Source organism: Eptatretus burgeri, chromosome 2 (genome assembly GCF_056783735.1).
Source record: "Eptatretus burgeri isolate ZD-2024b chromosome 2, Ebu_testis_v1, whole genome shotgun sequence".
NCBI classification, from domain to species: Eukaryota; Metazoa; Chordata; class Myxini; order Myxiniformes; family Myxinidae; genus Eptatretus; species Eptatretus burgeri.
In genome coordinates, this window is record NC_140962.1 from 97,845,342 (window position 1) to 97,870,992 (window position 25,651).

At 42.6% G+C, this 25,651-nt stretch overlaps 1 protein-coding gene and 1 long non-coding RNA gene across 2 annotated transcripts in view; both read right to left on the reverse strand.

Annotated features, from left to right (window-relative positions):
- The window catches only part of LOC147032641 (uncharacterized), a 451,936-nt gene that overhangs the window by 327,539 nt on the left and 98,746 nt on the right, over nt 1-25,651 (reverse strand). The gene's annotated exons all lie outside the window — the stretch shown is intronic.
- CDC123 (cell division cycle 123) overlaps nt 633-25,651 on the reverse strand; it is a 39,480-nt gene continuing 14,461 nt past the window's right edge. Inside the window, exons 3-13 of the mRNA XM_085870439.1 lie at nt 25,536-25,575; nt 15,901-15,939; nt 12,350-12,445; nt 8,125-8,231; nt 7,193-7,241; nt 3,580-3,655; nt 3,145-3,267; nt 2,422-2,450; nt 2,152-2,280; nt 1,935-2,072; nt 633-1,154 (exon numbers count right to left, since the gene is read on the reverse strand). Of these exons, the coding sequence (XP_085726565.1) occupies nt 1,110-1,154; nt 1,935-2,072; nt 2,152-2,280; nt 2,422-2,450; nt 3,145-3,267; nt 3,580-3,655; nt 7,193-7,241; nt 8,125-8,231; nt 12,350-12,445; nt 15,901-15,939; nt 25,536-25,575 (871 nt within the window). The 3' untranslated portion in view covers nt 633-1,109. The remainder of the gene's footprint in view (nt 1,155-1,934; nt 2,073-2,151; nt 2,281-2,421; nt 2,451-3,144; nt 3,268-3,579; nt 3,656-7,192; nt 7,242-8,124; nt 8,232-12,349; nt 12,446-15,900; nt 15,940-25,535; nt 25,576-25,651) is intronic.

Here is a 25,651-nt window from a genome sequence, read left to right on the forward strand (position 1 = left end):
ACTAACATGTAGAAATGTAAAAAAAAAAATCGAAATTTTGTTGAAAAAAAAAGTTGCAAATTTTTTTTTCTAAAACAATTTTTTTTGGGGGGGGGGTTGGAAATCACTTAAAACATGTAGAAAATGCAAAAAAAAAAAAAATTTAAATATTTTTTCAAAATGGCTGCCATAGCAGCCATATTGGATTTTGGACCAAGTCCAAAATCTAATGGCATGATCCTTGGACCATACCTAATCCCCCACCAAGTTTCGTCGAAATCCGTCGGAGTTTTTCCGTAATACTGTTCACAAACAAAAACAAACAAAGGGGTGAAAACGGTAACCTCCGATCTTCGATGGCGGAGGTTAAAAATTTTAACAGAACATCTGAGGCTCCTAATGGAGCTGTTGAGACAAACGCAGCCACTGCGTTTGGGGAAGTGCCATCTCTTCCCACGGTACTCTGGGTACCAGTGACATCACAACAATGGTGTCGCTAAGTCTTTCGTATAACAGATGCTCAGATGTGCACAAACAGGTCAGTCAAAACCCAGCCAATTTTAAACTCCATGACTATTCTACAGATTTCTTTTTTGACCAAATAATATTTATGGGAATATTATAATCATTAAAAAAAAAAAAAAACTCAAACCTGCTGCAAGAAAATTTATTGGGGATATAAAACTCTACTTGTCGTGCAGACAGTTTGCCAACATCATCCTATGCTCTACCGTGACATGAACACACACGGATTGGGTTTGGTTGTAAAGGCGAGCATCAGTCATTCTCGCTGGCCCTTTTAAAGAGGCGTGAAAACAGCAACGCAAACATTTTAACCACATGAAGGGCAAACAGATATGAGGTGCAGGAAGGAGAGCTTTCTCACTGCAAAATTATTTGAAGTAAAAATAAAAATTGGAAACCCAAAACCCTTCAAGCATCAACAGTGTGAAGATTTTCAAGTTCGTACTGTTTGTTGTTGATCGAATGTGCGTTCTGAGAACATCAGTCGGATGAACCTACCATGACATCAGAACAATGGAGATTGCTCGTATTCCATAATTCAATCATGCGAGGGGCCAGAGAAATGGTGGGCAGAGCTGAAATGGATGGGCGAAGGCTTTGCCAAACTAAGATTCCTCGTCGGAGCTTTCCGTCTGCTGTCTTCCTGAGCTCTGTGGCACAATGCGATTGGTTGTGACATACTCGAATCATTAAAATAAACAGGTACTCAATCAATATGCACTGAACACAAAGCAAAGGTTTTAAATATTTGCAAGTGCCCATTTGCTGAAATGGTCTGAACCTGCCTCCTCCACCCCCTCCCAATCATCAGGTTAGGGAATGCCTCAGTAGTTGCAATCATCAGTCCCTGGCAGGGTTTCAAACACAATGTAGCTCCTCATTTAGCAGTAGAGATGTAAAACTTTAACTTGTGCAGCCTTTACTGTTCAAGTGGATTCATTTCTCTTGCACAAAGTGCACAAATGAGAATTTCGATACGAAACCATCATTTAATTTTTTAATACAAAGTCGAGGCTCATAGAAGAGCTAGAACACAGTGGAAAGCCAGGAAACTTGCCAACAGCAGGGTCGAGGGACAAACCAGAGGAACATTTGGAGAAAGAATGTTCAGTGGGCCGGTGATGGCTCGCTTACTCTTCACAAAAGACACGAGGATATTTAACATCCAACAACTAATGCCGGCAGACAGGACGCCCAGTTTAACGTCCATCTGAGGGACGGCACACACAATGATGCATCAACCTGCTTGCGAAACACCAGGACAAAGTTTATAATTGGGCTGACATTCAAACCCAGGTTATACAGCTCAGAAGCGATTGTGCTAACCTCTAAGGCCATCCTGTCAACCCAATGCCTTCCTAACTCTCCTCAAAATTCCCCCTTTTCATTTTCCAGCATAGCCCTCCCGAAGAGCCGAAAAGTTGCCTCACCAAATTGAGGAAGTCGATGAGCTTGCAAGCATCTTGCCCTGTGCTGAGATCAACAAAATCACGGGGCAGCCGGTAGCTGAGCTGAACGCTGGGCTGCAAGTAGGATTCCTCCGTCACACAACGAAACACTGGGAGGTCCTGAGCAGAGGAAAAAAAAAAAGTAATGTAACCTGACCTCCAGGTTTAAGAAGATATCAAGGACAAGTGCCAATCTCACCTGTTCATCGGCCTCCCCATTACCGTCGGAGGAGGGAAGTCGAGCCGTGTCTGTAAGCTCTTCCCAGGAAAAGAGCAATGTGTCCGTGACATCTCCAAATGGGTTAAAGTCGACAAGCCAAATCCTGCCCTGCCATGCACACATACACATGCCAAGATTTACAAGGGTTAAATTCACACACATTTTCCACATGGATTTTAACCATTACCGTATCCTTAACATGAAATTATAATCCAAGTATTCACCAGGTTCAGTTTTACAATATGTTACCTGGCTGTCCCTGTACACATCAAACACATCTGAAAAGGAAAAAGCAGTAGATTGTCAATGGCAAGTAATAAAGGTGTAGGTGACATGATATCACATTTGGGGGATTTTCCCTCAACATTCCTAAGTGTTGCTAAAATTTCATTTCTCTGTCCCAACTTCATGTGTCTCAATTCCCATGAACCGACGATGGCACGATTGAATGCAAAATTTTTATCCAAACTTCTAAGGTTTTTGATGCAATGGTTATTCTTTCATAGCTGAACCATAGCACCTTGAGGCCCCAAATTTTGGTTGTAGGTACTTCAGAATCTGGACAAAGTTTTAAGAGACCACACATTGGCCTTGACGTCCGTTTTGAGACCAAAGGCCGCTATAAAGTTTATATTGAGACGTGGGGTCAGGTAGTGCTGCCACTGGCACACAGGCAAAAGGTAACCACCATGAGGCCAATAACTCCATAACTTTTCAATGTCCAACACGTCCCAAAATCACTACAGGAAAAAGTTCACCCAGCCGGGCAGCACTGGGTATCCCCCTCCGCCCCCCCCCACCCCGCCTCCCTCCAACCCCTCACGGACAGGCCAGCTCGTATTGTAAAAAGTTGAGATACTGCGAGTATTGCGTAAAGTTGAGCTTGTGTGGAAGTGGATTTGAGAGTTTAGATTATATTATGTGTTCCATTTCTGTTTACACCCGCTCTGGGGGTGAGATCACTCTTCTCACAGTCATCATCAGGAAACCGAGGCTGCACCAGGCCGATGAAAAACTGATGAATCGAGGTTCGGATTTCAGCTCGGAGTGCATGTACGTGCCGGTAGCACTGAGTGTGGTCTCTCTGTGAGATGGCTGCACGCACACACACGCGCACACACACACACACACATCCATGAGAACATTGCACAAGAACCCAGCTGACCAGCCAAAAAGGTGTATGAAGGAATATTGGGAGGCAGATAAGCAAAACACTGAAGAATGTTTTGGTATAAATAAATGATCAATTGTGAGCTGATTATTGCTGGTTTAGAAAAATCACGACTTTATGGTGCACTCCTCACGCCACTCTATAATGCAAAACACCACAAACTTCCGAAAAACACCACTGTTTAGTTAACAGCACAGACCTTTCAATCAGCGCTCCCCTTATCGCATCCCACTCACCGATGAGCCGTCTCTCCCGTACAAAGCAACGAAATTCTGCACCTGGGATCAACTCGCACCATTTGCGCAATGTGAGCTGAAAAACACGTCCATATAGATGATAATCAAAAACTCAAGGCACAAGAGAAACATGCTGTTCAAGTAAAAATTAATTACTTGGAACTAATGGACAAACATTGTTTAAATGATAAGGAAAGGATGAGTAGTTGTTTCGTATGCGGCCTGTGATTGCTTGGTTGCCTAATTTTCTGGAAGCGCGGCCACACTGCTGATGCAGTGCCCATTACCAATAAGCTCGCATTCGTTTTGCCAACCTCGGAAGGATGACAGGCTGAGTTATTTCATGAACAAACAGGGGCTCAAACTCAAGATCCTAAGATCTTAAAAGCCAGCCATCTTAACCGTTAAGCCAACAAAGGATGAGTAAGGACAAGTCAATAAGATCCAAAAGTACATTAACACCAGACCGAGTGGTGTAATGGTTAGAGCGTCTGCTCCCAGTCTGGAAGGTCAACGGTTCAAATTCCGGTTGAGTCATACCAAAGACTTCAAAAAACAATGGAACACGCCACTTCCTTGCTTGATGTTCAGCATTTCAAAGGATAAAGTGTGATGTAACCAAGTTTGAATGTAAAATGCATATTCATGTTTTGCCTCATGCATATTTATGCTTCACCCATGTGTTGCGTCATCTCCGCTGGCAGGTGCGCAGGGTGCGGCTCTTCCCTGTCTGGTGGAAAGGTGATTGTGTGTGGAGAAATGAAGAAAGTGATTTTAATCTCCAAGTGTTGGCAAGCTGCCTGGAGCTTTCTTTATTCAAAGAATCAGGACAGGGAGGCCGTTCCAGGATAGTAAAAACCTGAATTCACGTTTGTCTCATCACCGTGCAGACAGAGCGGCCATGTCGAGCTCACGTCACACATGGTCTGTCGCTGGCTCCTGGAGTTTGTCCAACTCTTCCAGGTCTTCGCTTATGTTGCAGGCCAGGGCAGAAGCATCCAAGGCTCTGTCAGAGTTGCCATGGGATGTAAATCTGATGAATCTCGATTGCTACTCGAAGAGCAACAGATGCAGCAACGATTGATGTGTCATTTCACATCAATCATTTGATGTGTCGAACCAGTGTCATTTCAGGCAGACCCCCTCTCACCAGTCGTCAATGCTGCAGCACCAGCATCCGTGGAGAACTCATCGACATCAAACGTGTCCAACAGGCAAGTTCTGTCTGCTCAGTATAACATGATACAAGCTCCTGGTCTATCATACCTGACTCACGAGACACCAACTGATGCCTTACACACAACCGGTGTCATCTTTCTTCTATGCTACGTGTCACGGTTGCACATAGACACGGTTGTACGAGGGGGAGGGGGCAAAGCACAGAAAGAGCAGAGGGTGCAAGACCAGAAAGGAAATGGTAGAAGACAGAGACCATCTACCTCTCTGTGCTGGAAAAGTGATAGGCCCATAGACTTAGCTTCATCCTGGGAGACTCCAATAATCTTGAAGGCCTTGGTTTCCATGGTGTCAAGGTGAGCAAGAGGTGAGGCAGGGGAGCCAGCCCAGAGGGGGTGCAGTACTCCACAAGCTGTGGATGAAGGCCTTGTTGGTGGATCAGAGTTCAGGTGTGTCAAGGAAGAACTTTGTACGATGAAGGATGCCCAGTCGGCGGCTGGCTTTGTAGGCCAACCTTGAAAGGTAGTTTGACCAAGAAAGATCATGGCTGCTAGTGAGACCCAGGAGTTTAAGGGACTGAATTTCCTGAAGAGGATTGTTAAGAAAGTAGATGGGAGGGTTTGAGAGACGTTCGTTTTGGAGAGTGAAAGTGAGAGTGTGAGATTTGTCAGGATTGAGAGACGTATTCCAAGTGTTTGACCATCTTGTGATTTTGTCAAGGTCTCAAGAAAGGAGAGGCCACAGATTGCCTGTCTGAGGAATGAGGGATGTCACTGCAGAAGGTGGAGTCACCATAGATAAAGGTTAATTGGTGTATCATTTGATGATGGAATAGCAATGAACTGCACAATTGAGCTTGCCATGAACATAACAGAACAAGTTTCCTCTGCAGTTGGTAAAATCAGTGTCTCGCTACAGAGCGAGTCACACTGTAAAGTCAAGTGCTTTAACCTTCAGTCGGAGATTTCTCATCTCCACATGGTTTCCCAGCTTGCAAAGCTGAAAACTAGAATTAGTTGCCAGTCCATCACCAAGGTTGATAACAGTGATATGAGGTGCATTTGGAGTGGCAAAGGTAAATACCATTCCAAAATCATTTTCTTCATATTTCCTAACTTTTCATTTCATACATCATGACACCTTGGTGGGAGTATAATTGCTCTTTTTTGTTTTCGACACAGAGTGATCAATTTTGTATATGGATACTGTACAAAGTTAATACAGTACAATGTATGGAGACAGAACTGTCACTTATTCTTCAACACTAAATTTCATGCGGCTTGTTCTCGTCACTAAAAGGAATTTTTCAGACTAAACAAGCACGATGGGTAAAATGAAAACAAAAATGGAAACAAAACATTTGCCAGTTCTTATATTTACATAATTATGGGAAGGCTTGCCATGACCCCCCTGTTGATCCCCCTGCCCTCTTTTTTATAATTTATTTACAGGATCTAAGGGACGTCGTGGAGCAGCCACGCACACATCTCACACACATGGACATACAGACGAATACACGAGACACACACAAGACTGTTAGACTAAACAGAGCCACTGAGCTTGGGGGAAGTGCAGTCACTTCCCGGGATACTCTGGGTACCAAGCAACGCCACAACAATGGTGCCGCATTTCTCATTGCACTCAGTGGTGCATTTCCTAAGGAGGAATTTCCTCCTTCCCATGGATATTGTCTGTGATCTTATCGTTTTAAATACTGAACGTCACAAGCTCTCTGTAACATTTGACGAGCTCACACACCCTCCCCCCCCTCCTCTCCCATATTCATGCTAACCCCCTCCCCTTTTAGTTGAGAACCCGTGTCCTATTTTTGATGTCTGGCAAATCCCAGGATATACAGGCCAGATGCCACATAAGCACAACAGCTAACAACAGGAATTCTGTAATTTTCCAGAATCTGCACGATATCCGTTTGGTTGATGGGGAACTGCTCTCTGCTTTTTTGGAACTGAGAAAGCAAATTTGCTCAAAGATCATTCATCTTTGAATGATTTCTGCAGTCATGTCACTTTGAAAGTACAAAGATACCTGTGTTCACAGGTTTTGGTTCTTGCTGCTGCAGGCAGAACAAAAGCCAGAAGACAAGCGATATAACTTCCGAGGTTAACCTTTTGAGGACCACAAGCATTGTGAAAGTAATTTTCAGATAAGAGTCCAATTTTATTAATAGCTTGACTCTAATAATCACGAATAAGAATTGAAATTCAAGAGTATGCATGATGAAAAATACAAGTTTTTCGAATAAATTTTTTTTAATGGAAACGACAAGAACTCTTCCCCAGTGTTAGCAACAATGTTTGCCAATGTACAAACATAAAGTAATCTAAAATTGCAGGGAAAATATCAGACACCATTTTAAAGCTTAGGGACAGAAGTGCCTCTTGGTCCTTGAAGGGTTAAGTTGCAGAAGCATACAGACCTGGTAATGTATCTCTGGATCAGGTGAGTCATCAGAACAGAGTAGAAAGCTGCAGGGAAAAAAATGAAAAAGAAAAACATGTTGGGAAATGTACATTGTTCAACCAGACAGGAAGGCATGTCGAAGACTTGTGTGGAATGGAAAAAAAAAAAAGAACATTAAATGCTGATATGCAAATGTCAGGAAGGAATTGAGGGAAAGCAGGATTGCTCGGTGCTCCCAAACTACCAGTCGAATAAACACATCACTCGTACCTCTGCATTGAATGGAAAACTGACACTTTTTCAACAAAACTTGGAGTTGGGAACCATGATAAAGAATGGATGATAAGTATCCTGAGGGTGATCACCAGGACCTTTATTCAATTCTAAAATGCAGAGGGGATCACCAGGACCTTTCATCACCAAAAGCCAAAAACAGGATTTGGGGTGCTTACTCCGAAGTTAGTCACACCAAATCAGTGGGAGGTGGCGATCGTAAGGGTAGGGTACAAGGCCATACAATGGTAACAGCCCAGCATATTCCTGCGTCCTTCAGCTCCCTGCACCATCGGTCATGACTTTCTGGCAAGAAGCTAAATAAAATTGTATTTGTGATCCCAACTGTGGAATTTTTATTTTTTGCATGTCTATTAATTCCACAGACTGAAAAGACTCAGAAAAAGAGGACAAAGCAGTGCACGATGAAATCTGAAGAGAGAGAGAGAGAGATAGAGAGATAGAGAGATAGAGAGATAGAGAGATAGAGAGATAGAGAGATAGAGAGATAGAGAGATAGAGAGATAGAGAGATAGAGAGAGGAGAGAAGAGAAAAATAGAATAGAATTTACCATGAAACTTACACACAGGCAGGCTAAGAGGAATAATTTCATCCAGGTTTGAGAATTTTAATGCAACACAAATCCAACCTCTGTGGATGGAAATGGCACTTACGGACGGGTGAGGTCATGTGCGATGAGATCCGAGCTCTTCAACAGAAGCAACACATCGTGCAGGGAATGGCAGCACAATGAACTGTTCAGTGCAATCCATTGTGCATCCTACATGTACAAACAAGCACACCAATCCAAAGTCCATCCGTAACGTACAAACACACCAATCCAGTGTGCATCCGACACGTACAAATAAATACCACGGTCTTGAATCTCTCTATCGCAAGCTCGGTACTCACAGAGATCGAGATAGTATGAACACCCTTTATGTGTATTAAACAGAGAATTTTCCACTGGACAAATGCAGGCACATGCTCTCAGGACAATCCTAACAAAGAGAATCTTGTTACGATGCCAGTATGAGTCGGAATAGAATCAAACCCTATTATGATGTCAGTATGAACAGAATAATCAAATGCTGTTACACATCTGGGACAAACAACCTTTATGCAAAACTTGAACCAGCTGATGGAATATACAGTAACATGAGTTCGTTATTGAGGAAATAATTGCTTGACCCACACCATAAAATTATAGTTTCACAAACTTGATAACAAAAATGTGGCGACTTCAATTGTCATCACGCCAGTTGGCTAGGTGTGGGTACCTCTCTCACCTGCCATGGGACGTCAGCAAAAGCTTTCTGTGACTCATTGGGACTGACTCAATCGGTCAACTTCCCGACCCGGATCTCAACCAATGGTACTCCATCTCTTCTGGATCTGATTTTGACAAATTTCCCTGACAATATCTGCTGCTCTTCCTTCGCTCCAATTGGTTCTTCTGACCACGTCCTTGTTAAAGTGGACATCTCTCTGGCTGTCATCAGAGAACCACCTCACCGCCGTCGAGTCTGGCATTTCACTCAAGCCGACTGGCAGGGTCTCCGAGCAGCCATCAAACTTACAGACTGGTCTCCTATCACTACTTTCTCAAACATCAACTCATCCTGGGAATTCTTTCAAAGAAACTTGCTCTCCCTCATACACAGATTTATCCCCTCTCGTGTTCAGTTGTCTTACCCTTCCTCCCGCCCTTGGTTTACTGAAGCTTGTGGCGAGGCAGTTGTCCTGAAACAACTTGCCTTTGCCTCATGGAAAGCAAACCCAACTGAGGGCAATCTCAGTTCTTTCCACAAAGCTCGGAACAAGTGTGTATCTACCCTCAGGAGAGCCAGAAAACAACATCTTTCTCATCTCAAGTCTGAACTCTCAGACCTCTCTCCCTCCTCAAAATCCTGGTGGCGTTTAATCAAATCTGTTTCTGGTGTATGTTCCCCCTCCATCCCCTCCCTTACCTCAAATGGTCGCACTGCTGATTCCACACGTGATAAAGCTGAATGTCTAAACTCGGTGTTTGCAGCTAAATCTTGTGTCCCAAACCCATCACTATCTCTACCCACTTTACCCAGTCGCACCCAACTGTCCCTGGACTCTGTATCCTTTTCTCCTGACAAGGTGGAGAGCTTGCTTTCAAACCTCGAGTCAGATTCTGCAACCGGTCCAGACGGCATCAGCCCACGTGTCCTCAAAGCCTGCTCTTCTGCTCTTGCTCACCCTCTCTCTGTTCTATTCACCCTCTCATTTTCCCAAGGTCATCTGCCATCTGCTTGGAAATCTGCTAACATCACTGCCCTGCATAAAAAAGGTGCAAAAACAGATCCCTGTAACTACAGACCAATCAGCCTTCTCCCAATCATCAGCAAGGTTATGGAATCCATCATTGCTTCAGACATGAAATCCTTCCTCTTCTCCAATGGCTTGATTTCCAATCATCAATTTGGTTTCAGACCAGGTCACTCTACCCTGGATATGCTGCTACTGCTCTCCCATCAATGGATGGAGGTCCTCAATGCCAGACAGGAAATCCGAGCCGTATCCCTGGACATATCACGTGCTTTTGACACAGTCTGGCACCCTGCCCTACTCACCAAACTCTCTTCCCATGGTATTCAAGGCCATCTCCACTCATGGCTCGCAGACTTCCTCTCCTGTCGCAGTCAACGTGTGGCCCTAAATGGAGTTCTTTCATCCCCTCTTCCTGTGCAGGCTGGAGTTCCTCAAGGTAGCGTTCTGGGCCCTGTTCTTTTTCTGGTTTTCATCAATGATCTCTCGGACTCTCTGGAAAATCCTCTATTTCTCTTTGCCGATGACTCCACCCTCTGCCGTACCATCTGTCATCCCTCAGACCGGCAAGCAGCAGCTTCTTCGCTCACTGCAGATCTGGATAAAATCACAAACTGGTCCAACACGTGGAACATGTCTTTCAATCCACACAAATCTCACACTCTCACTATGTCTCTTCAAAAGGACCGTTTACAAAACCCCCCCATCCACTTTCTCAACAATCCTCTGGAAGAAGTCTTTTCTTTCAAGCTTCTGGGTCTCACTATCTGCCATGACCTTTCCTGGGAAAGTCACATTTCCAACCTTGCCTCAAAAGCCAGTCGCCGACTGGGAATCCTCCGTCGTGCAAAGTCCTTCCTCGGCCCTCTTGAGCTCCTGACTACTTACAAAGCTTTTGTCCGTAGCCTGATGGAGTACTGCTCTCCCCTCTGGGCTGGTGCTCCTGCCTCCCACCTTTCTCGACTTCACGCTGTCGAAACCAGGGCTTTTAAGATCATTGGCATCTCCCGCAATGAAGCTGAGTCTTTGGGCCTCTCACTCAATCACCGCAGGTTGGTCGGTGGTCTTTCTGTCTTCTACCGACTCCTCTCCAGCCTTGCCCCCCTGCTCTCTCTGCGATTTGTCCCAACCACATTTCCACAGGGCGCTCAAGGTCCGCCAACAACCCCCTTCTGGTAAAACTACCAAAATCACGAATCACTGCTCATCTTCACTCTTTCATTCCTCTTTTTTCCCGCCTTTGGAATAAACTTCCTCACTCTATTCTTTCCCATTCTTCCCTCCAGGCTTTCAAAACAGCTGTTCACCACCACCTCTTATCTTCCCCCACCCAAATCCTCGATCTTTTCTACCCCGATAATCCACCCATGCCCACTTCCTTAAATTCTCCTGCTTTCCTTCCTGAAAGTCCCTGTAATGTCCATCTTCTCCTCGCCATGTTCCCCGTCCCATCCCCATCCCTCTCCCTTCCACAGTTCACCTGTGTCTGTTCCCCAATGTTTTGTCCCTTCCACTCCCACCCCTCTTGTCTCATGCCTCCTTGCTGTGAGTTGTGTGTTAGCTCTCATACGAGCCTCGACCAAGGTATACAAAAAAAAAAAAAAAAAAAAAAAAAAATAGTTTGGATGAATATTTCTGTTCTTTCCTTTTGGAACAGAAGTTTGAGTTCCAGACGTGGTTTGATCATCGAGATAATCTGCTGCCCTCAAATGATTAAAAAATATACATATCAGATAAAATTATTACATTTTCTTTGTATAAACCATTAACTAAGAGAAATATAATTCTTAAGCTGGGCGTCCGGTCTGCCAGCATTAGTTGGTGTATGTTAAAGATCCGAAGGTGTCCTTTGTGAAGAGTAGGCGAACCATCACCATCACCCTGAACAAATTCCAAATTCCTGCTCTAACATACAGGGGACACTGCATTAGTGGCACAGCTGTGTCCCCAGAAAATGATGCGACCTGCAGACATGTGTTGCATACGAAAAAAGAAGATATAATCAGATAACTGGAGTGAAGTTGATAGCACACCATCGCAAATCCCCACGCTTCCCACCTAAAGCAAAGTTGAAAGATGGCAAAAAGTTCCACCAGGAATGACCCAATATCAAATTTTGAGTTAAAAAAAAAAACAAATTTAATCTTGTTTTGATCCCTGTGGTCCTAAGTCCCCACCCCTTGAGGCATGAACTGGGGGTCAAATCCAAAAAATAGTCACATGTTTCACGCATCAATGTTGATTGCATATACAAGGTTCCGTTTAAAAGTGTGCCGGCAATTTCATTTTTCGGTATTTGATCTTTTGACCCTGCTGCAGGGGGTGGGGCCAAAATGATACCGCTCTCATACCTTCTTGCCATGTGGTGATCACAACTACCAAGTTTGGTGAATTTCTGCACAACTGTTTAGGAGACAGTGTGACGGCCGAACAGACAGACACACAGACAGAAAGCAGATTACAATATCCCACCACCCCATTGTTTTGTTTTTTTTTAAAAGCGTGGGGATAATTCAAGTCACAAAATAGCCGAGTTGTTGAGATTTGTTGCAAGTAATATTTGAAAGAGATTCAACAATGGCTTTCATGCTTTGCTTGTACCTTAGGAGAACTCCAGTTCAGTTTTGGAAACACTCTGCCTCCCAGTTCTGCGATTGCTTCTTCAACACGAGACTCAAACTCTGGAAACTTAGGGGGCTGTGTGAGATGGGGAAGAGACAAATGGAATAAATGGGGGGGGGGGGTTGTCCATTAAATCCTTTTAAATGCTTGGGAAATGAGATGTGATTAAAAAAAAGTCTCAGTGATGTAATGGATGTAATGGTTAAAGCGTCTGCTGTGAGTGGAGGTCGGCAGTTCAAACCCAGATAGTCATACCAAAGACTTTTAAAATGGTATGTGATGCTTCCTTAGTTGACGTTCAGGATTTTTAAGGTTCAGAGCATGGACAATCCCTATAAGTTGGCATCTATTGAGAGGAGGAAATTCCTCTTCAAGAAGTGCCCCACTGAGTGCGGTGAGAAACATGGTGCCATTATTGTACAGTCGCTGGAACCCAGAGTGCCCTGGGAAGTGACGGCACTTCCCCCAAGCTCAGTGGCTGTGTTTGCCTCGTCTAACAGTCTTGTTAGATGAGGCAAGCGTGTATTTGTCTGATATGTCCATGTGTGTGACATACAGTATGTACAGTGGGGAGAACAAGTATTTGAAACACTGCCAATTTTGCAGGTTTTCCCAATTACAAAGCACGTAGAGGTCTGTAATTTTTAGCTCGCCTGTTCGAAGAACAGAGCTACAGCGACACCCCCGGCGTGAGCGTGAAAATGTTAAATTTTTTGTATTACGGAAAAACTCGACGGATTTCGACGAAACTTGGTGGGGGGGTGAGGTATGGTCCAAGGATCATGCAATTAGATTTTGGACTTGGTCCCCCCCCCCCACAAAAAAAATTGTTAGAGAATTTTTTTTTTTTGCATTTCGACATGTTTTAAGTGATTTCCAACCCCCCCCCAAAAAAAATTTACAGAAAATTTTTTTTTTGCATTTTTACGTGTTTTAAGTGATTTCCACCCCCCCCCCCCAAAAAAAGTTAGAGAAAAAAGATTTTTTGCAACTTTTTTTTTAACAAAATTTCGATTTCTTTTTTTTGCATTTCTACATGTTTTAAGTGATTTCCACCCCCCCCCCCCCAAAAAAAAATGGAGAAAAGAACTATAATTCTGTCAGCACTGTTGACATATTTAATGAATAAGATATAAGGTTCACTTGAGTGACCCAGCAGTATTGGCGGCGGAGGTTTTGCACTCTCCCGAGTGCTCCCCCTCGAGTTTCCTTTCTAATGTTTTCTCGACCACACTATTTTTAGCTCGCCTGTTCGAAAAACAGAGAGCTATAGCGATACCCCCGGCGTGAGCATCAGCGTGAAAATGTAAAATTTTTTGTATTACGGAAAAACTCCGACGGATTTCGACGAAACTTGGTGGGGGGGTTAAGGTATGGTCCAAGGTTCATGCCATTAGATTTTGGACTTGGTCCCCCCCCCCAAAAAAAATTGTTAGAGAAAATTTTTTTTCACATTTCTACATGTTTTAAGTGATTTCCACCCCCCCCCAAAAAAAAATTGTTAGAGAAAAAAAAATTTTGCAACTTTTTTTTTTTCAACAAAATTTCAATTTCTTTTTTTTGCATTTCTACATGTTTTAAGTGATTTCCAACCTCCCCCCCCCCCCCCAAAGAAATGTTGGAGAAAAGAACTATAACTGTCAGCTGTGACATCATATTTAATGAATAAGATACAAGGTTCACTTGAGTGACCCAGCAGTATTGGCGGCGGAGATTTTGCACTCTCCCGAGTGCTCCCCCTCTAGTTTCCTTTCTAATGTTTTTATCTACCACACTTTTATATATATATATATATATATATATATATATATATATATATATAAAATGTATATATATATATATATATATATATATATATATATATATAAAATGTATATATCGGGGCGTATTATGTGATACCGGTCGTCCGTCTGTCTGTCTGTCTGTCTGTCTGTCTGTACTCTAACTCCCAAAGTTTTCAACTTTCACGTTTCATATTTGGTACATAGGTACAGACTGTGGAGATGGTGTGTCGCGACATACGTTCGTCATCTAAAGTGGTTGTCATGGCAACCAGCATGCTGTTTCCATCCGTTCCTGTCCCCACTCTAACTCCCAAAGTTTTCAACTTTCACGTTTCATATTTGGTACATAGGTACAGACTGTGGAGATGGTGTGTCGCGACATACGTTCGTCATCTAAAGTGGTTGTCATGGCAACCAGGATGCTGTTTTCCATCAGTTCCTGTCCGTACTCTCCCAAAGTTTTCAACTTTCACGTTTCACATTTGGTACATAGGTACAGACTGTGGAGACGGTGTGTAGTGACATACATTCATCATCTAAAGTGGTTGCCATGGCAACCAGGATGCCGTTTTCCATGTTATAGCACAATTCTGTATATACCTTCTTGTTAGGGCGTATATTGTGCTCACTTGCGCTCTTGTTACTGATTACAATATACAAATACATATATTGCTTTATAATTATACTTCACTGCAATGCTTTTTTTAAAATATTAATTATTAGACTCGTCTTTTAAAAACGATAAATGTATAAACAGGCGAGCATGTCTGAGATTTCCTGAGCAGGCACAATGTCTGAGATTTCCTCAAGGAGAGAGAAGCGTTGTGCCTGCTTCCTCTTCTTCATTCCTCGCCCATTTCATCATCTAGCTCGTTGTGCTTGCCACGACGTCATCCTCCGTCGACCTACCCAAGGAACGAAGGCCCACCCGGTTGCTCGTTTCCTCCCGTCCCCCATCTGTGATTGTGTGTGGTGCCATAGAAATTATAGTTCTTCTGGTATAAAATTATCTATTTATTTATTGCATTCCTTCTTTCCCTCCCAACCCACGGGCATATTCCTCCGTTGGGTCATTCTTCCCTTGGTGTTGTGTTGGGAAATAAACCCCTTGGTTTTACAAGAGCTAAGATTTTCGTGTCTCTCGGTTCTCGCGTGCGTAAGGCTGCCATAATTTGAATGCAGTCTGAGTGAGTTAAAGCCAGTTCAGTTCATCTTTCCAGCATCAATGTTAATCAGCCTGGACATCACAATATTGTTACCTTTGGATGAATTTGAACTCTATTTGAGGAATTCAAGTCCAGCGTCCTCCACACTAGGCCAGTGTGTGACAGTGCACAATGAGATTTGTGTTTTGTTTTTTTTCTAATCAAAGAATTCCCGTTCGATAGTGTACGGGACACCATTTATTTGGTCATCCATTAAAAAAGAAAAGCTAAAATTTGTGGAAGGAAAAAGAAAAAGAAGAAGAAAACAACCCTTGCACCTTTTGCTTTGAACTAACAGGTAATACCAACAAAAATCTACCTGTCAAAGCCCCAAAAGTATCTGTTCTCAAATCTTAGCAAATTATGCATACAATGACCTTGTGGTGAGGACATTGGACTGGCATCTCAAACGTGGGGGTTGAAATAGTATTATGAACAGCAGTATCAAAGACTTAGATTCTAAGCTTCTATAACCAAAACTGAAATGCAAATGACGTGCAAGCTTCCCAGTTACAGTGACACAAGACATCCCGTTTCTTACACTCAAAGTTGGCACGTCACTTGACTCTTCATCAGACCACTGTGTGCAGGAGAAGACAAAGGATTAACTGGCTGCAATACACAAGATAATGTAATATGAATAAAATAAATTTGAATATTTCGTAAATATTACTATAATGAGCCTTTAACACAATCTGCTGCTGAAAGCATTTAGATGGCTTTTTTTTTTTCATTTTTTAATGTACAATACTGTACAACAGTAATTTGGATCCATATTATGCAAGTTATAAAATCCACATCATTTGTATAATTAAATTATCATTTTATAGACCAGAGATGTGATGACCACCAACAATACCAGGATAAACATGGTTCATACACCCGTGGAAGACCGAATTTCCAGGAGTTTTTCAGAACTTTTAATACAAATGATTTATGTAACAAGTGACATTGGAATAAATCACAGGAATAAGAATGAAGCTGTTTGTTTTCTGTTATTCCATCCATTGAATAGTTCTGTAATTTACCGTACATGTATACCCACAGACAAAATATACTACATTACCATGTTATACCACAGAACCATTCCAAGTTGTACCTTTGACAGCATTAATTTTACCAGCTTCTCTCACATGGAAGTAAACTGCAATTAATAATTATCTTCATTTTCATAAAAGTCAACAAATTGTGCTCTGCACAAACGAGGCAGATTTTTGGATTAGAGTAAACCCTTGTTTTACGCAGGTGGTTACATTTCCTCTCACCTGCAAACTCGTGCATCATGAACTGGAGCGGTTTTCCGGAATCACACTTGATCGCGGTGCAAAACCAGAGCATTCACTACTATTATGTTTTTTCTGTGCATCTCTTTACTTGGCGGAGACTACTCATTCACACCATAATGTCTGCTCAGTGACGCCGTGCACTGTCGCCTCGACCAAACATATCCAAAACTTCCACTTTGTGTCAAGGACATCACTTTGCTTGACTTTTTTGGACTTGGTTCACTATGAGCAACAGTTTTCCTCTTGGGAGCCATGGTTAAAAAATCACTAAGGCCAATGATGATCAAAAACAAAGGAATGGATTATGATTCCACAAGACGCAGTGTTGATCAAAATAAACACCAATTACTGCACCATAGTCCCAAGAAGAAAACACAGAGATAGGTACAGGACAGGGTTGTACTTGTGTGTCGCAGTTACCATCTGCACAGCAGTAGCGCCACTGATTTACAATGACTGTATATGTGTAAAGTCGGACGCCAGAGGACATTAACACATAATTAGGGGCAGATATGAAAGAAGAATATTGGAGGGATTAGCTCAGGAATTATTTAGCAGCTAAATTTGCACCATGAAATCAATCCATTGACAAGGGATTAGGATTCGCTCCATGGTCTGGACTGACCGACTGGACTGCAAAACCATTTCAGGATTCAGCTTTAATGATAAATTCCTAGGGGAGGATAAAATTGGTAACGTTCTTTATGATACCAAAATCATTAACAATTCCAACTGGGGGGCTTGTAGATTATTTAAATTTGCACAATTTTATCAATTTTCCAGTACTGGAAAATGCTTTTTCATTTTTCCAGGAATTTCAAGGACTGTGCAAACCCTGATAAATATGGTTGAGGAAATGACTTCTCGGGGTTAACATTGCTTAGTATAGTTTAGTTAACTCCCTCGTGAATGTCTGAAAACAAGCGTAAAGTAATCAATTGTGATATTACATTTGAGTCGTTATATGTACCGTATTTTTTTTTGGCCGAAAAGTCAATGTGGAGCACATAACAAGTCGAATTGGCTAACTTTCCAATTTTTCTTTCCTTCATTCAGAGATGAGTCAATTTTGAGTGCAAGAAGAAGCAAAATCAACTATGGTAGTTCATAAAACTGTCAGTCACAACAATAGAGGTGTTAATTCTTCCCTAACACTCAATGCATTGCTCGCTACGGTACTTCCATGGTCATCTTATATATTATTTCCGAGTTTGTGGTTTCGTGTGGCGCTATCTTCGACTTTGTTCTGCGCTCGAGTAACGTGATATTCAGCTTACATTATCTCAAAGACCATATGAGGTGCATGGTACAAAAAAAAAGTAAATAAAATGGTTCTGAAACAGTGAAATCGTATTCCACTTACTGCATTAAAGTAAAATTAATATTGATACTCTGCATCAGTTCCTTTCTCAAACACACCCACCCCAACATGTCGCACAGAGCACGGGTTATGCTAGTGAATATTAATGAGCGGTTTTGTGCATCTATTTGAATTGCTTTGTGGGACGACCTTTCGGATAAATTAGGAATGTAAACAGTTTTTCAACATGTTTGTTATCATATAGGGTACAGTAATGTCGGACCTCGACATTCACGAGGGATACGTTCCTGAAAAATTCCGTGAATCGTTTTGTTTTTTTAATTTATTCATTTATCTATTTTTAATTTATATACATTTTTACATGGTCTTGGCTCAGAGAACAGCGATGACATAACACAGCAAAGGGAACAGCAGGAGAAAGGGAAAACCAACAGCAGGGGGGAGGGAAAAAGTAGACGGAGACGGACAAACAAGGGATGCAGGTAATGAGAAGGGGAAAGGGAGAACACAAAATGTGGACAATATGGATACATAATCAAAATTGTGTTCGACCAGTTTGTGATTTTGTCAAGGTCTGAGGAGAGGGGAGAGTCTGATGCCTGTCTGTCAGAAGGATGAGAGATGTCATGGCAAAGTGTGGAGTCATCAGTTAAGAGATAAAGAGCATTTTCCAGTCAGTGACATCATTGATGAAGATTACGAATAACATGGAGCCGAGAACACTGCCTTGGGGGTCCTCCAACCTTGACAGGGAGAGGAGAGGAAAGGGTTCCGTTGAGAGCTATACATTGTCTACGAGAGGGGTGGAAGTCAGTAATCCAAGAGTAGAGTTGGCCTTGGATTCCATAGGCAGACAGTTTTCACAGCAGGGCAGGATGCCAGACTGTATCAAAAGCTCGAGATATGTCCAGAGAGATGGCCCTGATCTCATGTCTGATATTGAGGGCCTCCACCATTGTTGGGAGAGTGGAAGCAGCATGTCCAAGGTAGAATGATGAGGTCTGAATTTGAACTGGTGACCTAAGCTGAGGTTATTGGAGAAAAGGATGATTTTATGTCAATTGTGATGATGGATTCCATGACCTTGTTGATGATTAGAGGTAAGCTAATTAGGTTATAGTTAAGAGAATCTGTTTTTGCACCTTTTTAATGCTGTGATGTTGGCCGATTTCCAAGCAGATGGAAGATGAGTGATAGTAAATGACAGGGTGAAAATGAAAGAGAGAGAGGGGAAGTGCAAGAGCAGCAGAGCAGGTTTTTAGAACATGTGAGCTGATGCAGTCCGATCTCGTTGAAAAGTCAGAGTCGAGGGTTGCCAGAAACTTTTTTCCCATTTTCAGGTGCAAAAGACACATAATTCAGGAGTAATTGGGTACAACTGGGAAGGATGGGAACAGAGAGGGAGGGGTGAGGGACACAAGATTTTGAAGCAAACACAGACCTGAGGCATTCAGCCTTCTCATGAGCGGAGTCGACTGTGGTGCCATTTGAAATGAGGAAAGGGAGGAAGGGAGCATACAACAGAGACAGACTTAACAAGGCATCACCAGGTTTTAGAGGAGGGAGACAAGTCTGATATAGTTCATTCTTGAGAATGGACAGATGTTGTTTTCTGGCTCTCCTGAGGGTAGACAGACACTTATTGTGGGCTTTGTGGAATGATCTGAGGTTGCCTTCCAGAAGGAGAATGCAAGTTGTTTTAAAGCAACTGCCTCACCACATGATTCAGAGGACCAAGAGCGGGAGGATTGGTAAGATAGTTGAAGATGAGGTTGTGTGAATCTGTGCATAAGAGAGAACAGTTTTCTGTGGAAGAATTCCCAGGTTGAATTAATATCAACGGCAGTGGATATAGGAGACCAGTCCTGAAGTATGGGGGGAAAAAAAGAAAAAAAAAGAAACCCACGCAGCACGAATGTAGAAGCAGGTCACACTTTATGACCCGTGAATATGCGGGGCCTGCAAGTAGCGGAACTGCGAATGTCAGGGTCCGACAGGATTTAAAACACGCTGCAGAATCATTGTCATCACTGGTTGATAGCAGATGAGATTTTCATGCAGTTCACGACTCCTTAATAAGCATTAACACATGACACATTGTAATACAAGCACTCAATGTTTGTCCACCCAGATTTGGAGCCATGATTAGACTTCTTTGTTTTCTCATCACAGGATTTGTCTTCGTACAAATGCAATACACTATTCGTATGAATCCCTGGTGCTCCGATCGTACAATACCTTGGCGCCTCAGTGATGACGTCTCCGCTCCAGATTCGCCACACAGCAATTTGATAGCTCAATCGGAGATTACTCGATTTCAGATGCGCCGCTCGACTCACCCCAAAGCCCGATCAGGGCCAGATTCCCCACGCGACTCGCCAGAAAGCTCGAAAGCCCATTTGCCTTCCTAGCCCATAAATTATTTGAGCAGTCCATCCAAGGCACAAAGGCCTGATCTCCCTCCCTATACACTCCACACCCACACCTCCCCCGTCCTGACAAAAAAATCTCGACCAGACATTTTGCTCAGTACCCCTGTGACTGTTCATTGAATTGTCCATTTGTGCATTTCATTCATGTTCTTTAATCCATCCATCCATTGGGACCATTCTCTGTGCAGAGCGTTGGTGCTGCTTAAGCAGTCTCCTTGGCTATGGGCACAATCCTGGACAGGTCACCACTCCAACACAGGATACCAGCATGCTGGCACTCATTTTGCTGACCTCAGAAGGATGACAGGTAGAGTCTACCCCACCTGGTATTAATTCAACAGCCGAGTGGGATTTGAACTCAGGATCCGAGGATCCCAAACCCACCACCCTAACCATTAAGCCAACACCAGGCATCGTTGTTTAATATTTGTCTCCAATATGTAGAATGTTGGTTATTAAAAGGATCAGCAGGACATTTTAATAATCAACATTCTCTTTCAAAAACCCAAATCAAGACCCTGGACATTCTGTGCTTCAAACAAAACCACATCTCAAATTGATTTCATCCGGTCATAAAAGACGGAGTAACAGTAGCATGGATTCTCAACCTCATTCCTCATCAGACCCTATCAGCTCTGATCACAGAATCGTTTGCGCAAATTTAAGGCTTAGAATCAGATCAAAAAAGAACATAAACAGGTCTCGACTTCATTGGGATATTGTCTCTGCCAATCCTCATATACCTCCTAAATAAAATTTAAAAATCAAATCTCTCCTACATGGGACATATTAGAAAGATATCAGTCAAGCACATATAAAGAAAAGATTTTGTTTCCAGATGCAATAAAGTTGGTTCGACTATATTGCCACTCTGAAAACCTGTTAAAATTAGTGTTCAAGGAACTGCTGAAGTAAATGCTGCTCATGATGCTGTCCTCAGTGCATAACCTGAGACTGCTTTTCCTGGGCTTCATTATACATATCACAAAGTGCAGCTTGTGTTGCAGATACAGTTTCACAAGATACTGGGGAGGGCTTTGATAAAGGGGAATCAACCAGCGCACTCTGTTAATGCCTGGAATCTAGTGAAACTTCTTTCTGGAAAGAAATCTAAAAGCGTTTTTATCCAAGGTGAGGATCGCTTAGATTCCTGGAAAACGAATTTCCAAAAAAACTACTCTCTTCTGATACTAGCCTACTCAACAATCCAATCAATGTCATTTCTGAGGTCAACTCCAACATTATTGGTGGGATCTTTTCATCAGCAGAACTTGACACGGCAATGAAACAAATGAAACTTGGAAAAGCACCCGGTCTCAATGGTATTCTGGTTGAAGTTTGGCAACTTCTGAAGTTCAGAAAAGTCTTGTTGAAATTCTGCAGTGAAGATTACCAAGAAAAGTGCCCTCCAGAATGGGGGAAAGCAGGCTGGGACAAAAAAAGAAGAAAAAAGCAGGCTCGAGAATCCTCAAAAAAAATCTGATCGTGTCACCATGATAAGTGGATGCAAAAAAAAAAAAACAATGTTGTTCAGTGAGGTTAAAGTTACATTCGGGTGACCGAAAATGTGCCCTGGGAATGCATCCCCCCATTATAACATGTCGATTGTACCAACACCCAAGAAAGGGAATCTAATGCTTCCCGTGGAATAAGTTTAACTCAAACAAGTCTGAAGACGACGATGGTTCACGAGAGGTATTTGACGATGTTGATTGTTTCAGAAGTCAAGGATGAGACAATGTGATAATGTTTGACCAAGTTATAAAAATGATCAACATGATGTGGTACGAGTGACAGGTTATTAGCTGCAAAATGTCGAAAACCCGGTTTCGTTCAACAACTTTCAAAATTTGACTTTTGCATAACCTTTAAAGGTCACAAAACAATGTTGTGGACATTAAAATAAGGAAACAGGATACGTGCTATAGGTTAGTGGTGTTAGTTCATCGAAGAAGGTCGAAAACCCGGTTTGATTCCCACAACTTTGAAAATTTGACCTTTGTGAACTTTAAAGGTCAAAGGTCAAGGATTATGAACTTTGGTGCAAAACTTCCTCTGGAACATTTCAGGAACAATATAACGTCATATAGGCTATATGGCATTTCGCACTCCTCGGATTATCCATACTTTGATGAAATCAGCGTAAAAACAAACTTGAAGGGGGCACCACGGGCAAGGTGTTCGAGATGGAGCAAAATGGTTTCAAGACTTTAGGTGGGGAATGACATCAAGATTATGCATAAAAAATATTGTCATCCGAGCTCTCAAAGTTTGGGCGGTCGTCTGATTTTTATGTCAAAATTCGCAATTTTCTAAGTTAGTGACCTTGTGACGAAAATTAAAAATCGAGCTCCGTGGGGCTATGCAGGTGCCATTGGGCTAACCAAATACCGAAAACCCTGCCAGATTCGACAAACCCCCTCGGAGAAGATGGATTTTTATGTCAAAATTCGCAATTTTCTAAGTTCGTGACCTTGTGACCTTGACCCTGGGATGAAAATGAAAAATCGAGCTGCGTGGGGCTATGCAGGTGCCATTGGGCTAACTAAATACTGAAACCCGTCAGATTTGACAAACCCCCTAGGAGAAGATGCAAATTGAAATCGGCTACCCCCTAAAAACACGTTTTTTGGGCGTGGCTCCGCCCATAATGGGCGCACCACGCCCATTCTCAGGAAAACACAACTAGATCATGATACAAACCTCCCACCAAAATTTCATCAGGATTGGATCAAAACCCACGGAGCTATGCTCGGGACAGGCAGACAGACAGACAGACAGACAGACAGACACACACCAATAACGAATATAGTGGTCACTTATTTTTTCGTGAACCAACAGGAGCAAAAACCTACAGTCACCTCCTCCTTTACAGAATTCACCCTGCATTAGAAAAGATCCAACACCCAAATCAACATGGTTTTAGGCCCCTTCAATCTACATGTTCTAAGATCCTTGCTCTCGGGTGCATCATTGAGGAAGTGTGTAACCACCAAAAAGAAGCTGCTATCTTCTTCATAGACTTCAAGAAAACCTTCGACTTCATTGTCAGGAATAAACTTTTCAAAATTCTACATGCATATGGCATCCCTAAGTTGATTGTGAAGGTCATACAAATTATGGTTGAAGATACCTCTGCAGTAGTATTACTGCCTGAAGGAGAGATCGACAATGGAGTTCTTCAAGGTGACCCGCTCGCTCCTTACCTGGTTACCATTGAATTGGACTATGCCCTAATAACTGTGATTGAAGAATGGGATGGTTTAACTCTCTCCCTGTGTAGAAGTTTCAGATATCCAGCCCAGCACATTTCTAACATCGACTTTGCTGATGACGTCACGTTCCTCTCAGGCATGTTAAGCGAAGCTGAATTATACTTCACAAGGTTGAAACTGCTGCGAAGTCTATTGGGCTCATAATACTCATGCTGAAAAGACTAAGCATATGCATGTCAACCCTTCTGCTGAGTGTGCCAGACTTACTGTTGCCGGAAGTGTGACAGAGACAGAGACAGAGACAGAGACAGAGACAGAGACAGAGACAGAGACAGAGACAGAGACAGAGACAGAGACAGAGACAGAGAGAGAGAGAGAGAGAGAGAGAGAGAATGACTAAGTACCATGGCTCCTATACCAACACATAGCATGACTAAGAATGCTGAAAAGCTCAGGCTTTGGCAGCAGTTCACGAAAAGGTATTGACTTATCCACCGAAAAAAGCGGTAATAGATACAAGGCATCCATCATTCCTAATATGTGTATCTAAATATCACCATCCCTGTGAGGCTTTGTATTATATTCTACCGTTTGTAAATCTCTCCATTTTGTTCTTTTAAGACTTTGCTCAGCCATCAAGCACTAACTTGATGGGAAATCTCACTGTGCAACACCGTCCATCTGCAGCTCCTCTGCAACAAGTGCCGGCGGAGTGGTCCTGCATCCATCAAACTGGACCTTACACCAATCATGACAGAGGGGAGAGAAAGGCACATCATGGGTGATGGTGGTGGCTGGAGAGATAAAGGCAGGTGCGATTGGCGGAAGTTGAGGAGAAGCTCGGATTCCACCACGAGAGAGTGCTGTCGACTTCGCTCTTGATACCACACCATAGCCACGAACTGCCTGCGGCAGAGTCACGCCCTCTCCTCTCCTCCTGAACCGTGACATGTGACTGGAACTTCACCACAATCAAAGCAATTCAGCCTTGTTACACACCCAACTCGTCCACCAAGTTTCGTCTGAATCCGTCCATAACTTTTTGAGATATCGTGATATATTTGACCACTTTGTGGTTTCATGTGCAGTTGAAATCCAGTGCAATGCCCTCTCCTCTCCTCCTGAGCCGCGACATGCAACCCGGATCTTCACCGCAATCGAAGCAATTCGTCATTGTCACACGCCGAAGCTGTCCACCAAATTTCGTCAGAATCCATCCTCAACTTTTTGCGATATCTTGCTCACAGAAAGACAGACAGACAGACAAACAAGACGGATGAAAACATAACGTGCATCCACCTTCGGTGGTGCAGGTAACAAGACCGAGAATATAAGAATGCAAATCCGAACTGGGATATATAGATTGCAGTCGTTCCAAAAATGAGCAATCATTCTTGAAGTAGATAGGCCTGCATGAGCACAAGTGTGCAAAGACACATATTACAACAGCCTCTGTAGTCCCTTCGGGGATGAGCGAGGGTAAGGATAGGTATCGAAATGCAATTGGGCTTGGATGCAGGCAGCTACTGGATAAATATGCTTTGCACTGTTCCATCTATATTTTTAAAGGTTTGTAAATAAATAATCTTTTTTTTTTTTTAATCCCTGACAAAATAATATTCGATTTGTCAATATAATTTGGGGCAAACTGCGAAGAAGCATAGAGAAATGGAAAAGACAACTTGGGGAATAATCGGCGTACTCACGGGGATAAAATATATTCGTCAATTTTTTTTTTTCGGGAGAAACAAATGTATTATCTCGATGTAATGCTCAACAAAAGTTTTGACCAAAAGTCCAATTTTACCACCAGACTATTTTACATCCATTTATTAGCTCTTTCCCATTTTGTTAAAAGGGACCACTATCCTGTGACAGGATACATCTCACCTATGGCAAGTTGACAATCATCAAATACATACCTCCTCCGTCTCGTCCTCATGACGGGATGGACAATCATTTCTGGAAAATATAGCATGGTTCATAAGTTTCTAAAAAACAAAAGAGTCAGTCCTATCTACATTAAAAAAATCCAATT